Consider the following 14,570-nt stretch of genomic DNA (forward strand, 5'->3'; position numbering starts at 1 on the left):
GTGATGATTTGAAGATTTATATTTTCTCTCCTACTTGATGCATTCCTACTTATTAGCTTGCACATGACTCAGCATAAATAAATGACCTACCTTCTAGTTTGCTCTAAGTGACTGTGCTTCACCTAGAAACTTGGCATCAGTCCTTCTTCTGTGATTGGGTTTATCAGGGAGCTGATCCTTAGCAAGAGCTTTAAACATTGGAGAATAATGGGAAAGAAGGAACAATTGGTGGGGAAAATAAAAAGCAAAGATTTTTGAATTTATTATTTCCACAATCTTGATTCTATTTGAACCATGTTCTATTATATTAAACTATGGATATATTATTTTTAAAGTGTTGCTTGGGTAAAACAGATAAGCCACAGAGAAATCATGGTCTTATACAATTTAGTAGTTAACTCCTAGGAAAATAATCTATTAAAGATAAAGGAAATTGGGTGAAAAACTCACTTTTGGCTGTCTGGTCATTAACATCTGATGCATTCAACTTTTCTGCACCATAGTTTGCAACTTGGTGATTTTCCCAGGGCTGAAGTCCAAGTGAAGCTCGTAGGCTTGTAGGCAAAAAGACCAGAGGACAAATTAGAGTTGTTTCTTGTTTATGTTTCCTAAATCTGAGTGAATGCCTTGTTAAAAATGTTAGTCTTAATGGTCTTAAATATCGTATATTGCATTCCTGCATATTAATCCATATTTCAATATATTTGTATTGATATTTGAGTAGGAGATGATGAATGTCCCTCTTAATTATTGATTTGGTTATGACATTTCCAGATTGCTTTTCGCCATATCCTTATTTTCTGCAACTGCAAAGTTTGCGTGGACCCAGTGTAAAAATTGCATTACTCATTTAGCTCTGTAGCACATGTTCAGCTTCTTGCATCTGAACTCAATATGGTGCATATTTTTTTCTGCTTTGCATGTGAATATAATTCAAGATGCTTGTTTTAATTTTAAATGCCTACATGATCTGGCTTCTAAGTAGGGAATATTTAAGGTACTTTTCTGATTATCCATATTTATTATTTCCCTGGGAGTTCAGAAGAATCACTGAACAGCCAGGTTTTCTTCTATGTAACTTTAGTACATTTATATTGTTTCGATTGCTCTGAGGATACATACTTTAGTTTATCTCTTAAAAGGTAATCAAAGCTGTTCAACCAGTTGTGTGCAATTTGAAAAGCATAATTAAATTCATTAGTTGCTAAACAGCAAAGATGAGTTTATATTAAAAAAAAGACTTCTAAATGTGTGGATGCCTACATTTTGAAAAACACATGTAATAAAAATGAAAAATTATGTGGTGAACACCATTCTAAAATATTTAGATGTATTAATGGACTTGATCCTCCAAAAATAAGCACTCTAATTATTCCATTATGTAGAAGGGGAAACTGAAGCACAGTGAATAAATTGCTCAAGGTCAAGCAGCAAATAAATGCCAGGGTCAGGATCTAAATCCAAGCAGTCTACATTCAGAACTTGTGTATGTGATCACAAAGAGTACTACTTTCGGATGGATGGAATGGGAAGCAATGGGCTAAGTGTAAGGGGAAGCAAAGAGTAAGGGAAGGTTTAGGTCAAGTTCTACCCAATGCTGGAATTCAGAGCATAAATTGCAGCAAAGGATTTACTAAGAATTGCTAAGAATTAGGATTTACTAAGAATTAATGTGTGTGGGTGTGTGTGTCTAAAAGGTAGCCTACAACTTTTGTACCCTTCAGGTTAGAATGATCTAAGGCTGAAAAGGAAGCATTTTCACTGAAAATGAGATACATATTAGCTCATTACCTTCAATGATACATGCAACATGTCAAATGAAGCAGTCCGATCTCAGAAAGCTAAAAAAAAAAAGGTGAAATCGTGAATAATGTATCACCTTTACATGTCTACCTCTTCAATCATTTATCTTTAGCTTCAATGATGTATCTCATATTCTGTAATTTTGTTCTTTTCCTAAATACTGAAAATAGCTCAAGTGAGCTAAACAGCTGCTGATTATGGCCATGCCTCTCAATTTCCACTTTTTTCAATCTCGAAGTATGAATATCTAACATCTTGTCATTAGTATCCATATTTACACTTTTAAAAATTTCATTATTTTTGTATAATAGAAAAAGGAATAGTAAATGCTCATGTTTTTTATAATTTGTTATACTCAAACCGTACAAATTAAGATGATAATGAACACAGAGTCACCATTTAATATTTTGAAGTGGAGCTATATGAAAATAAGTAAAAATCTGAATTTGGTATATAAAGGTAATATAATTAATATTTACAACATATATAGGTAAATATATGAATGTCAAGGATTTTACGTGTTCATATGTACCAGTAACCTCAATGTATCTAAAGCTGTTGTGAATAAAAAAACTGCATAAGTTTTCTTTTTTGACTTGTTATATACCGTGTTTACACCATCACGGTATTTGCAATGAAAACTACTGTTAGCTTGTGGCCTAGGGACATTGCATATTAATCAGGAAAATTGGACTTCTATATCACTTATACTGAAATGGCTGCTGAGTGACTTACTTTAGCTTTTTTTTTTTTTTTGCCTCTGTTTAATCATTTTCAAAATGAGAAGAATATCTACCTACTTGTTAATATAAAATGCTGTCAAATTATTAAACATTTTAAACTAATGAGTCTCTGGTCATTTTAAATACTAGAATGAATAGATAGTAATTTTATAAGTTGCTGATACATTATAGAAATAATACAGAATCACCTAAAGTTTTTCTCCTTACAAATTAAATTTCTAAATCAGAGGAATCAATAAAGTCTAATGACCGTATTTTAATGCAAGAAAAACCATTTCAATTACTATGGCCATACCTAATATGTGTTTTTTTCCTTCATGAAAACATTACTGGATTTCTCAAATCAAATCCTGAATGAGAAAGAATCTATTACATCTCAATATAAGGCTCTGACAAATGTTATTTAAATCTTCATGCCTTACTTAGTTTTGTATGATATGTGCACATGCATACATATATAATCATTTAAAAAAAATGTCTAAATGCACAATGCAATTTTCCCAGATTGGAATGGAAAAATCTAGGTAATTGCTTAAGCAAATCTCAAATTTCTCCTCCTGCTCCCCCCTTTTTACCCTTCCTTCCTTTCCTTTCTTGTTTTTCATCACTGACCAAACTATGTTTTCAAGCCCATACTATTACATTAGACACTACTCTTGCTGGCAAGACCAAAAGGGTCCTTACCCGTATGGAGCAGACATAGTGTTGGGAATGGAGGAACAAGGAAAAAATAAAGCAAAGAAATAAACACAGTAAAGTTGGATACTGTTAATATTTTAAAGAGATAGTTGAAATTGATGATAGAGCAGTTTGATATAACAGAGAGTGACTAGGTGGTCTCTTTGTGTTGGGTGAGTAGGAAAGTTTTCTGTGAAGAAGTGAGCAAGAAATTATGAGGCAGTTGTGGGAAGAAGGGAAGAAAAAGATTAGGGCACAAGTGATGGGAAGTCCCTCAGGTGGAAAAGAAGGTAATTGAGGCTGGAGCAAAGTGGATCAGTAGGGAATTAATGGGGCAATTTTTTGAATTCTATTTCATTATTTAGATTACCAATTAGTAAACATAAATATCTACTGGTATTGACCATAGACCTTCTCTCTCAGCTATACTGGGAAGTTTATGCACTTGGAAGTCACAAAATCAATGTTTTGAATCATGGCCTGGCACCTTAGAGCTATGTGGTAACATCTCAACCTATTTTCCCTTCTTTTAAATTTGGACAGTGTTATCTAATTTTCAGAATTGTTGCAAAGTCCTGACCTAATATATGACACATAGTAGTTACTTACACTGTAACTATTCATTTTCAAATATTTCAAGCTCTGATGTTTGACAAAACTATGACCTCATCCATTCATGTATGTAGCTTCTCATTTCCTTACTAGATAGTCATCTACTGATTGATAATTACCGTGAAAAAAGTAAAGTGGTAGTTGTCATTCCTTACTTTAGCAGGCTAGGAGATGACAAGGGTCAGGGCTGAGGGATGAGCATGAGCAAGGTGATTCCTCTATCAATAAGCAAGGTTTGGGATCCTACCAACATAGTGATCCAAGATGAAAACTGGAGTTTTCCCAAACTGCTGGAGGTTTTTCCTCCCTAAATGTGTGTGTGTGTGTGTTTGTGCGTGTGCGTGTGCGTGTGTGTGTATGATATGTAGAAGAATAATGTGGGTGTTATTCCTGGATTATGGTAGAAGAACATGCATCAAAGTTATTGAAGCACATTTGGCACTAAATAGTTCTCCCTCTGTCTCTATATTCTCCGTCCAAAAAATTCGGTCAAGTGAAGAGTGTTTAGAAGCAGATAAATGGAAATATGTATTACTGATAAGAATGACACTGAGTAAGATGTGTATTTGGAGGAAGCTATAAGAACAGGGAAGAAAGCAAGGAGGAAGATCACAGAAGATTTCATTATTAATACGATAAAATGTCACCTGTCTCCTGACAGGTTTCCATTGTAAGTTTTGCATACACATTTTACCTCTCAGCCAAGTTTCCCATTTAGAATGACAAATGACAAGAGAAGTATTGGGTAAATAATGTTAAGTATTGGCATAGCTTCTTATGAATTCTCCAAATGGCCTTTGCTTATACAGGTTACCTGTGCTTTTTTTCAAGTGGAATTTGTGAATTGAGTATGGTATTCTGCCTTTTCATTTTCTCTCTATTGCTTCTTCTTTTCAAAGTTACTGAACTAAAAATGATTCTGCTCATGTATCTGGACATGCTTAGAATATAGGACAGGATTTGTTACATTTTTCTTCTTGTAGACAGAATCTATTTGAGCTTGAATCAAGGGTCACAGAATAAAACTAATCAAGAAAATAGAGAAACACATGTCTCTCTATACTCTGGCAATAGAAACTGAATTCTCTTTGGCATTGTGCCCACCTCCCTAATCCATCCCTTCTCCTTGGGCACCTTTGTAGGTTCCACCTCTGCATGACTCTGCTCAAGTACTAAGGGTCAGGTGAATTTATCTTTCCTCTGTTGGAACAGCCTCCTTTATATTGATGCTCCCTAATTTGATATCTCTGGAGAAAAATTTGCTCCTGGTCTTAAGACTCACATATCCAAACTTTCTGGACTTCTCCATTTAATGTTTTGCTGATGGCTCAAAGTGTAATAATTTGCTTACTCAGACCTATTTCTCTATTCCCATCTTACCCAACAGTACTGCTTGTCATCTATTTACTCATCCTCAGAGTCTGGAGAGTATCATTGATTCTTCACTCTCCATTAACTTTCACAGTCTCTCAATTATCAAGTCCTGTCAATACTGTCTTCTTAATTTCCTATAGATCTGTCCTCTACTTTCCATCTGCATTGTAACCACTGCCTCATTTCAGACAACTGGAAAAGCTCACCTAAAATACTGTATAGGTCATAAATGGTTTCCCTTCTTCTACTCTTGTCCTCCTCACCGGTCAATTAAATCCCAGCTACCATGTGATCCTTGTCACTTACCTACTTAAAATCTTCAAAAGATTCATCGTGTTCAGTTAAAACCCAAACTTTGTGGGCATGGTATGCAAGACCCCTTCAGATGTGGTTCTTAGTAAATGGTTGGCAATCTTCCTGCTGATTTTTCTCCCTCCCTTTCTCCTCTCTCCTCAGGTAGGGACCCACCTAGAAATCCCACTACAGGATACTTCAGCACTCGCTAGGGTATGCCATTGCTTTCTTTTTCTTTCTTTTCATTTTTTTTTTTGAGGTTTTTTTTGTTTATTTAAGTAATCTCTATACCCAATCTTAGGCTTGAACTCATGGCCCCCAGAGATCAAGAGTCACATGCTCTTCTGACAGAGACAGCCAGGCTTTTTAATGTTAATTATTTGTCCCTACAATATTTGCTTTCTTATATTAATTATTTGTACCTATAATATTTGCCACTGCTTCTGCCTCCACCGTCCTCTCTCACTCATTTTTTTCATCCATTAATATAGACATCAGCTTCTTCTGAGAGATTTCCCTGATTTTCCAAAACCAGAATTAGAAGTCTGTATGTGCTCCTTAGCAAGAGAGCAGGGAGTGCTAATTACTACCGGGGGCTCTCACATTCTAGTGTGGCTATTGGATGGTCTCTCCTCTCACACATACTCCTCTTCCTCTCACCTGTTAGACCATGAGAAGTTCAAATCATAGTAACTACTTAATAAATATTTGTTAAAAAAAATCGAACATATGTCTTCTTCACACTGAGATGTTACGTAGCTAAATGATGCTATCAGAATAGATGTGGAATATGCTTTTTCTGCCTCCACAGATGAAGCAACTATGAAGTTTGTAAAAAAACAAAACAAAACAAAAAAAATTCATCATATTCTATGATCCTAACTATACTCATTGTTCACAAGATAATTATCAATAAATTATTTTTATTAATAAAATCCTTCTTCACTCGTGGGAATGACTCTTTTTTATATTTAAATATTGGCATAATCATCAAAGTACAGAAATAAAAAAATTAAGAATTTTTTCCTACTGAAAAAAGAGACTGGAAGATACTCTCAAAAGTATTCTTTAGAATAAAAATTAAATCTAGAGAATCAATCTTCTTCCTAATCCTCATTCTTGATATTTTCTATTCCATCAACATAATAAATCAGATTTTTGGTGAGCACTTTTTTGTTCATGTGTGAGTACTCTTTTGTTCATGTGGGACCAAACTAGTCCATTGCTCTGATCGACACCAGCTGTTCATTAAGGGGCTTAAGAACACCATTGAGTAAGGTGCAAAATTGTGATGTGCAGAACCACGTTTGAAAATTGTTTCTAAAAATCGAATGTCATGTTATGGTAGAATGAAAGCTTTCATACACACAGAGAGAAAAAGAGTCTATGAAATGGGATATTAAAAGAACACAGTGGAAAAAGGAAACCAAGATAAAAAGAGTGAGAGAGGAAAATATATTTTAACAGCAGGAGATGACATGACATGACATGGAAAAAAAAACAGAATAAAAGTGTAGAAAGACAGGTGGGAGACTTAAAGTCAAAATTAATGACAAAAATAAAAAAGTCTGCTTAAAGAAAAATGAAAAGGAAATATAAAGGACAGCAAGAGGATCTTTCAGTTATAAATTTAAGTTTCAGTGCTCAAATATTGCTTTATTTTAACAATCAGGATAGTTTTTTTATATTGCATTATTTTTAGGATTTTCTTTAATTTAGAAGTGTAAGATTCTTCACTGTGACAATGTGAAAGCACACAGAACATCAGTGTATCATTACTGCAGTAGTCTCCAACCAGTTTGGCTTGGCACATCAGGATACCTTGTATCATTTGTATCCTTAACAGCTGGGTTATACCACTATTAGCTGAGTAGGTTTTTACTTATTTCTTTAATTTTTTTTTCTTTTTAATACATTTGCTTCCTCCTCAAATGTTATCTGGGCATTTGGAAACCAAATAATTAAGTCTGTAACAATAAAATAAGGATGCATAGCTCTTTTTAAAGTAGAATATTATTGCTTTACTCTAACGTCCAGCTTCTCAGGAATCTAACATTCAATAGCTAATTTTTTCTTTTTTAGTGCCCCCCCTTTTTTGAGTCTGTTACTGATACTAAATATTATAGTTTTATGCCAAATGTCTAAAGGCAGACTATTAAAATAAAAAAAAATTAACCTGGGATATTAAAAAAATAAACTTCATAGAATTATCATAACAGCAGATAATAAGCTCCAGAATATAAAACAGATATTTTCTCCTCCCACGCCCAAACTAACAATGCAGTGATATAACATTCTCATTTGGCAAAGTGATTACCAAAGTTCATGCCAAAGAAACACAAACAAATACATAATTCTGGAGCTACAGCAAATGTGAAAAAAAATTAATTTTCTAGGTTTAAAAGCTTTTAATGCATCTCTACATAGATCTGCTGAGATTTTGCTGTTTTGAAGGTACTGCGCTAGAAAGATAAGCCACAGGCAGAGAGAGGAGATAGACTACAGTAAGTACTAAAAGCAAAATACTCACAGGGGTAGGAAGTGTTCAAAGGAAGAAAGGCATCATCATTAGCTGGAAGAATCAGGAAATCTAATAAAGGATATGTCATTTGAGATGGGTGGGATTGGGAAGATAGAGACGCAGGGTATGACTATTTCTATTATGATTCTTCATGTTTAGGTACTCATCCTATTTTATCTGATATTATCTTTCTGGTGATTTCTTCTTGCATTTCCAACTTTGTGTCTAAACCCTCCACTACATGACGTCACTGAGAACTAGCCATACCAAATTAACCCCTGTCTCCTGAATAAACCAAACTTTTTTTTTTTTTTTAATCACTTAGCCCCTGCTCTTACTATTGTCCCCACCCCCTTCACTACTTTCTTCACTTGCCTTACAGAGGTTGCAAATGAATATAGAAGGTTTGGTTCACTTTCAAGGTCTTCCTTGACCTCTCCATGAATTAAGTGTGTTATCTCACGGGGACTTCCACATCTCTTTATCTGAGGTTTGATAACTTTGTCTCCTATCAGGTGTCACTACACTTCTAAACTTGTTTTTCCAAGCAAAGTATGAGATTCCTGAGAGCCTGGGGGACGGGTGGTCAAGTCTCTGAGTCCTCAGGGCCCGTGCCTCCCAGGTGGCTAAGTACTGAGGGACTGCGTATACCCTGATGAAATCAGTGCTTGGCAGGAGACAATCCGCGCAAACATAGCTCGGGCTTGTACCCCAAGGTTCTCATCAGCAGAGGATGATACGGAAAAATCAACTCTAGACTCTTGGATTCACTTCTTCCTCTGGCTGTCGGGCCACTAAGGGGGAACTCCGAAGGCTAAGGCCGTGCAACCTGGAAGCCCACAGCGCTACTAGCAGCAGCAGCAACAGTAATATAATTGCCACCGCTGGTGCTAAACCTCCAGGCGTTTCGATGTGGTTTCCTAGCCCTCATCTAAATGTTTCTCTTTAACGGCCTAAAGTGGCCCCTTCATTCTTACCCAGAATCTGGGAAACACCTTCCTTTCTTTCAGACTGTGAGAAAAAAAAAGAAAAAAAAAGGGGGGGGTGCTTTCCTGAGGCTTGGAGCGGGGATTCCCTCTCCACGTTGGTGCGCTCTCCACCCCGCTTACCCGAGCCGAAGGCGAGCCCAGCGACGGCGCGCGGGGCACCTGGGAACACTCCCGACACCCTGCGGCCCCCGCCCCCGGGAATCCGCTAATTAGGCTCGCCCCCATTGGTTGTCCCCAAGGCACCTCCATGCCGTCATGGTGTTATGCTAATGAGGGGGAGTCTCATTGGCTCGGCCCCCGGCGGCAGTTGCGAAGGCTCTGGCGGGGAGAGCCGGGTTGGCCGCAGCTGGGACCAAACCCACGGTCCCCCTCGCGCCCGCTCGGGGCTGTGCCGCGTGCACGCCCGCGCGGGGACCCGCGGTCGGGATCGCCCTCGGAGGAGGCTCCTCGACCTGCCTTTTAGGAAAGTGCCTCCCCAGCGCGCGGCTCGCACGCCTCCTCCCCTCTTTCTAGGCACCGTGCGTGTTCGGGTTTTTTTTTCTTTCTTTCTTCCTTTTTTTTTTTTCCTTTTTCCGCGAAGTAACTTTTGCGTTCCCGCCTCCCCCGAGTCCTGGGGACCAGAGGCGGTGCCGAGCCTGGGGGCGGTTCCTTGGCAGCGTAGATTCCTGTCAGAGCCAGACTTTTGCTCCTGGGCTCGGTTTGCATCATCCCCATCACACCCTCTGGAGAGAGGCGCCAGCCCCCTTTCAGCCTCAGCTTCCGGCACGGAGCCGACCCCTCCCCCTCCCGAGCCCCTTCCCCTTCCCCGTCCCTCTGTGGCCCCCCACATCTTGTTAGTCCTCTCCCTCTACTCCGCAGAATTTTCTTTCTCTCTCCCTCCTCTTCTCCGTTCGTCGTTTTATGTTTCCCACTCTTTGAGGAAGGATGGTTGATTTGGAGAGCGAAGTGCCCCCTCTGCCTCCTAGGTACAGGTTTCGGGATTTGCTGCTAGGGGACCAGGGATGGCAAAACGACGACAGGTGAGTGGTGCGGTGCAGTCTTGCTCCGGCAGCTCGGCTGAAAACGAGCCAGAGATGAGGGAGGCTGAAGGGGGAACAGGGGAGAAGAAAAAGGGAGCCCGAGACTGGGGGAGGGAGTGAGAGGGACTCTTTGATTTGTCTCTCCATTTTGACTGCATAGAGCAATTGCCTTGGACAAGGAGCTCTTCCTTTTCACTTTCTGATCCTTGCAAAGCATTTATTGCATTTATTGGGTACTTACTCTTTTGTCTCTCTCCGCTTTCCTACGGTGTGTATAAGGCGGCTGCTAGAGGTACAATACATCCAAATGGCACGCAGTGTCAGTGCCATGTAATTTTCATTTTTTTTTCCCTTAAGGTGTTCCTCAAATTTGAAAAACGTATCCAAGTTGATTGAAAAAGCACATAAAAAACTTAAAATCTCTCGCACCCGTTTGCTTACTCCTTGTCAGTGTTTTCTTGTTAACGTGTTCACCTGCTACTGGGAATTTTATGCTCTTTAAACGTTTGGAGTTACAGACAGACAATTGGTTTAAATATGTAACAGGTAGTTAGGGAAAATGACGTCAACTGAAAATACTCAACTTTGAACAGGTAACTGTGACTGTAGTTAGTAATGGTGTTTGTAGAGCATGACCCAACCTTTTGGTAGTTCATAGATTTTTAACCTAACTAGTATGTATGTCACAAGATTAAAACTAAGTTTGAGAGCGAAAATGTTTATTACTAGCAAAATATTGTTCATGTGTTTTATCCAGAGCATCACCGCTTTACCTAGTTGAACTTCTGAAATTCCTCCAGCCATCTGATTCATTATTTAAAAGGCACATTTTATGTTTCATTGAATTTAGTATTTTCTGGAATAGTCATTTCATGTATCACATGTCATATGTTTTTGTTTTTAAATGAGCTATGTATACTAACTAGGCTCTTAACTCAATTGAAATATTTCCCTGAAGTTCAGTTTGGTACTAATGTTCTATTTTAATTACAAAGTAGATCCATTATTGGTCCTGTTCTCAAAATCTCATCCCGATTCAGCACTGGGAAATATTCTCCTTTTCTTCCTCACCATTTCAGCTCCCAATACCAACTCCTGTCTCTACACACACAGGCTTTTATCTTGGGCATAAATTTTAGACTTCTTCTTTGGTTTCATAATAATTTAAAGGGGCATGGATGTTTCTCAGAGGGTAATATTTCAATGCAGCCTCTTTTTTAAGGCAAAACACATGTGTTTGTTAAGGGTTAAAAGAACAAATGCCAGTTTACCAGTATGCTTGGAAAGTAAGGTGTTCTGGATGACTGAAGAGAAGGAAATGGATATCTAAATAAATAGGAAAGTTAGTTGATGTTTAGATAAACTGTAGTAGCCTGGTTAAATTACTTATCAAACGCACCATTATGATTATAGGGATGGAATCTATATTTATTACTTCAGGACTACGCGATCATTATGTAGAATAGAAATCTTCATTCTAGAAATTGTGAGATGGACTGAATTCACAGAGGATATATTTTGGACTTGTGGTGACAAGATTGTTTGTTTTTTAATATTGTATCCAAGATGTTAATTGTTCCTGAGATTTCCTTCATTTTTCCAAGGATGCTGCAGATATATTTCAGTAACTAGGAATTTTGGTTAGTTGAATACTACCCAAGTAAGTCACTGCTATTAAAAATAAGTTTTACATAGTTAGTTAAAATATCCATTATAATAGAAGTTTATGCTAGCACAAGTTTAACTTAAAATCTAGGCCACATTTACTATTAAAATTAGGCATTAAACATTAAAAAATTGTTCATCCATTTGGCTGATTTTGTGGCTTCATGAAAACTTAATATTGAGTTTTGGTTCCATTTGTTGTCCTTTGAAGACAAGATCCTTGGGTTAATAGTGACTCAGACTTCAATCCTTTGCTTATTTTCCCACTAGCTGAGTGTCCTTGGGCAAGTCATTTGACCACTATGAAATTCAATGATCTTATTTCTGTAAGGTACAAAACTAACACTTAGTTGGCACTAAGCACTGGCTAATCTAATTTGTTAACTACGCTAATGGTGTGTGTGTGTGTGTGTGCGTCTGTCTGTCTGTCTGTCTGCAGGGGCTTATGTGTGTATGTGTATTTTAGGAACTAGGAAACTAAGTTTCTGGGAAATTAAATGCTTCTTTTGGTAATCTATCTTGTAAGCGCAGGGATGACACTTGAATTTGGTTCTTTGTGACTCAGATTCTTCAAGAAACTCCTAAGTTCTTTCCATTAAGTTTGTTTGAATTTGTAGGAATAATTAAGCAGCATCTAGCACAGTTTACGTGCTCATTAAATGTTAGTTCCCTTCTTCACTTCTGATTAGCAATTTTCAGTTCTTCTGTTATATTTTTTCAGAATTCTAAATTCATATGCAGTAAGTAAAGTCATCTCTTTTGTCTTGTGCTCACAACTTCCTCTTTGTAACTGAGTCTAAGGAGCTTTCTTATTCGACTCAGTTATCATGGACTAAATTCCTATGGAGCTGAAGAGAAAGCATTCTTTCATAGAAGAGTGGGTAGATGGTTTATACCAACAGATACATTTAGTGATTTGTTCATAATCTTTAGGCTATTTTCTATGAATATTCTTTGCCTGAAATTTTTGTTTTTTGTTTTGTCGTACTCCCCCAACCCCATCACCTCCTCAGTCTCAGGGTTCCCCAGGTCAAAAGTGCCTCTGAGTAAATGAATAAATAAGGAATTGTTAGATAAATACCTTAGCTTTCTAACTCCTTGGTTGTGATAATTCTGAAACATGTTCTACACTGTGTCCAATGGGACAAGCTTCAGTTGCCCATAGTTATAATTGGTTTAATATCACAAGCTTAATTGGATTTCTTCCCCTCTCCCCCTACTGATATTTTCTGGGTTCAGCTCCCAAAGAAACTACTTATGCTCCAATCCTTATCTCAAGGTACGCTTCTGGGGGAATCTGAACCAAGATTGGGTATCTTCTTCTAGAGTCACATCCTAGAAATGATGGAGAAATCAGCTGATGGGAAAGTAGGCACATTCTACTTTGCTCTTCATGTTAAGAATTTTAAATTAAAGGATGCTGGGGTAGCTCAGTTGGTTAAGCATCTGACTTTAGCTCAGGTCATGATCCCTAGGTCCTGGAATCAAGTCCCACATCGGGCTTTTTGCTTAGTGGAGAGCCTGCTTCTCCCTCTGCCCCTCCCCCTGCTTGCGCTCTCTCTCTCTATCTTTCTCTCTGTCAAATAAATAAAATCTTTAAAAATTTTTTTAAAATTAAATCTTAATAAGGCATGATTGTCTTATGAAAATGAGTAAGCCATATGATAGATGTGTGGAGTGTGGTGAAAGTGGAATTTTGGTGGTCTCTACACCATAGATTTTCTGCGAACTAACTTTGGATAGTTCAGTTTATACTGTATCACATATATGGAAATACACGTGCTTAAGTGTATACGTAATGTAATATGTATGTACATGTGACACACATAGTATAGAATTTGTGTGTGTGTGTATGAATCAGTATCATCTTAATTCCCTCTCCCTGATTTGCATTCTGATGACCTTTTCTGAGTAGGACATAAAGGAGCAGGGTTAGATGTAGCATTGCAGAGAACTGCACATTTAGCACATGAATAACATTAGTTCTCTGAGGCCATGAAATAACTTTGAGAGTTGCTAAATGAGAACACTGCTAATGCCTAGAGATGTCTGTTGCACATATGACTCACATTTATTTCTTTGGCATCCTGAGTAAAACACAAAAATCTAATTCAAGTGGCTCATGAAACATTTCTTAATGGTCATTTATCCATTCAGCTAGTATTTGACTCCATGCTGCATCTCAGGACCTTATTAAGTTAGGTTTTAAGAACAATATAAGGAGGAATGTGAAGCAGTGCTCTGTCAGGAGGTGTTTACAGATATTTTTAGAGATAAGCTCCCCTCCTGAATATTGACAGTATTGTTTATGCTATGATAATGTTTTTGTGGAATTTCAATTTTAAGACTGTCAAGGTGATCATACACCCTTTTTCATAGGCTAGTCAGTGTTGTTTGAAAATAAAGTAGCTGAAGTCACTGTATTAGGGTTGACTCAAGGTATTCTATATATTTTGAATCTAATATTTAGGATTCTTAGTATCCTCAAAGTTACTCTATGATTAAAACTAATATGATTAGAGACTGATTTTAACCGGTTTATATGGAAGCCATTCTGTCATATGTAGAATTGTTGCAGCCTTCACGTCTACTGTTTATTGTTTTAACATTTCTACGATTCATAAGACAATAAAGATTTAGAATGTGCTCTTGCAGTTTAGTGTTGGTAAATTTCAAGTTTTAAATGTCTTAAGACAGAACAAGCCCTTCTCATCCTCTTATGACTTAGTAATTTTAAAGTTCGGAATACAATGCACTGGATGTGGATGAATTGTCATGACTGTTGATAATTCAGTAATTGTCATTACTGTTAGTGGACAATTCTCAGTTGCAGTCACAGAGGACTAGGCCTTTTATTTAATTAACACCACTC

General features: G+C 37.4%; 1 protein-coding gene across 6 annotated transcripts in view; it reads left to right on the top strand.

Moving 5' to 3' along the window:
• The first annotated feature begins 9,354 nt into the window (after positions 1-9,354).
• The window catches only part of KCNT2 (potassium sodium-activated channel subfamily T member 2), a 344,584-nt gene continuing 339,368 nt past the window's right edge, over positions 9,355-14,570 (top strand). For all 6 annotated transcript variants that reach the window (XM_082703085.1, XM_082703087.1, XM_082703086.1 and 3 more), the window contains exon 1: positions 9,355-10,033. In XM_082703085.1, the coding sequence (XP_082559211.1) occupies positions 9,939-10,033 (95 nt within the window). In that variant the 5' untranslated portion in view covers positions 9,355-9,938. The remainder of the gene's footprint in view (positions 10,034-14,570) is intronic.

The sequence above is a fragment of the Mustela nivalis genome (assembly GCF_964662115.1).
Source record: "Mustela nivalis genome assembly, chromosome: 16".
Taxonomy (NCBI): Eukaryota; Metazoa; Chordata; class Mammalia; order Carnivora; family Mustelidae; genus Mustela; species Mustela nivalis.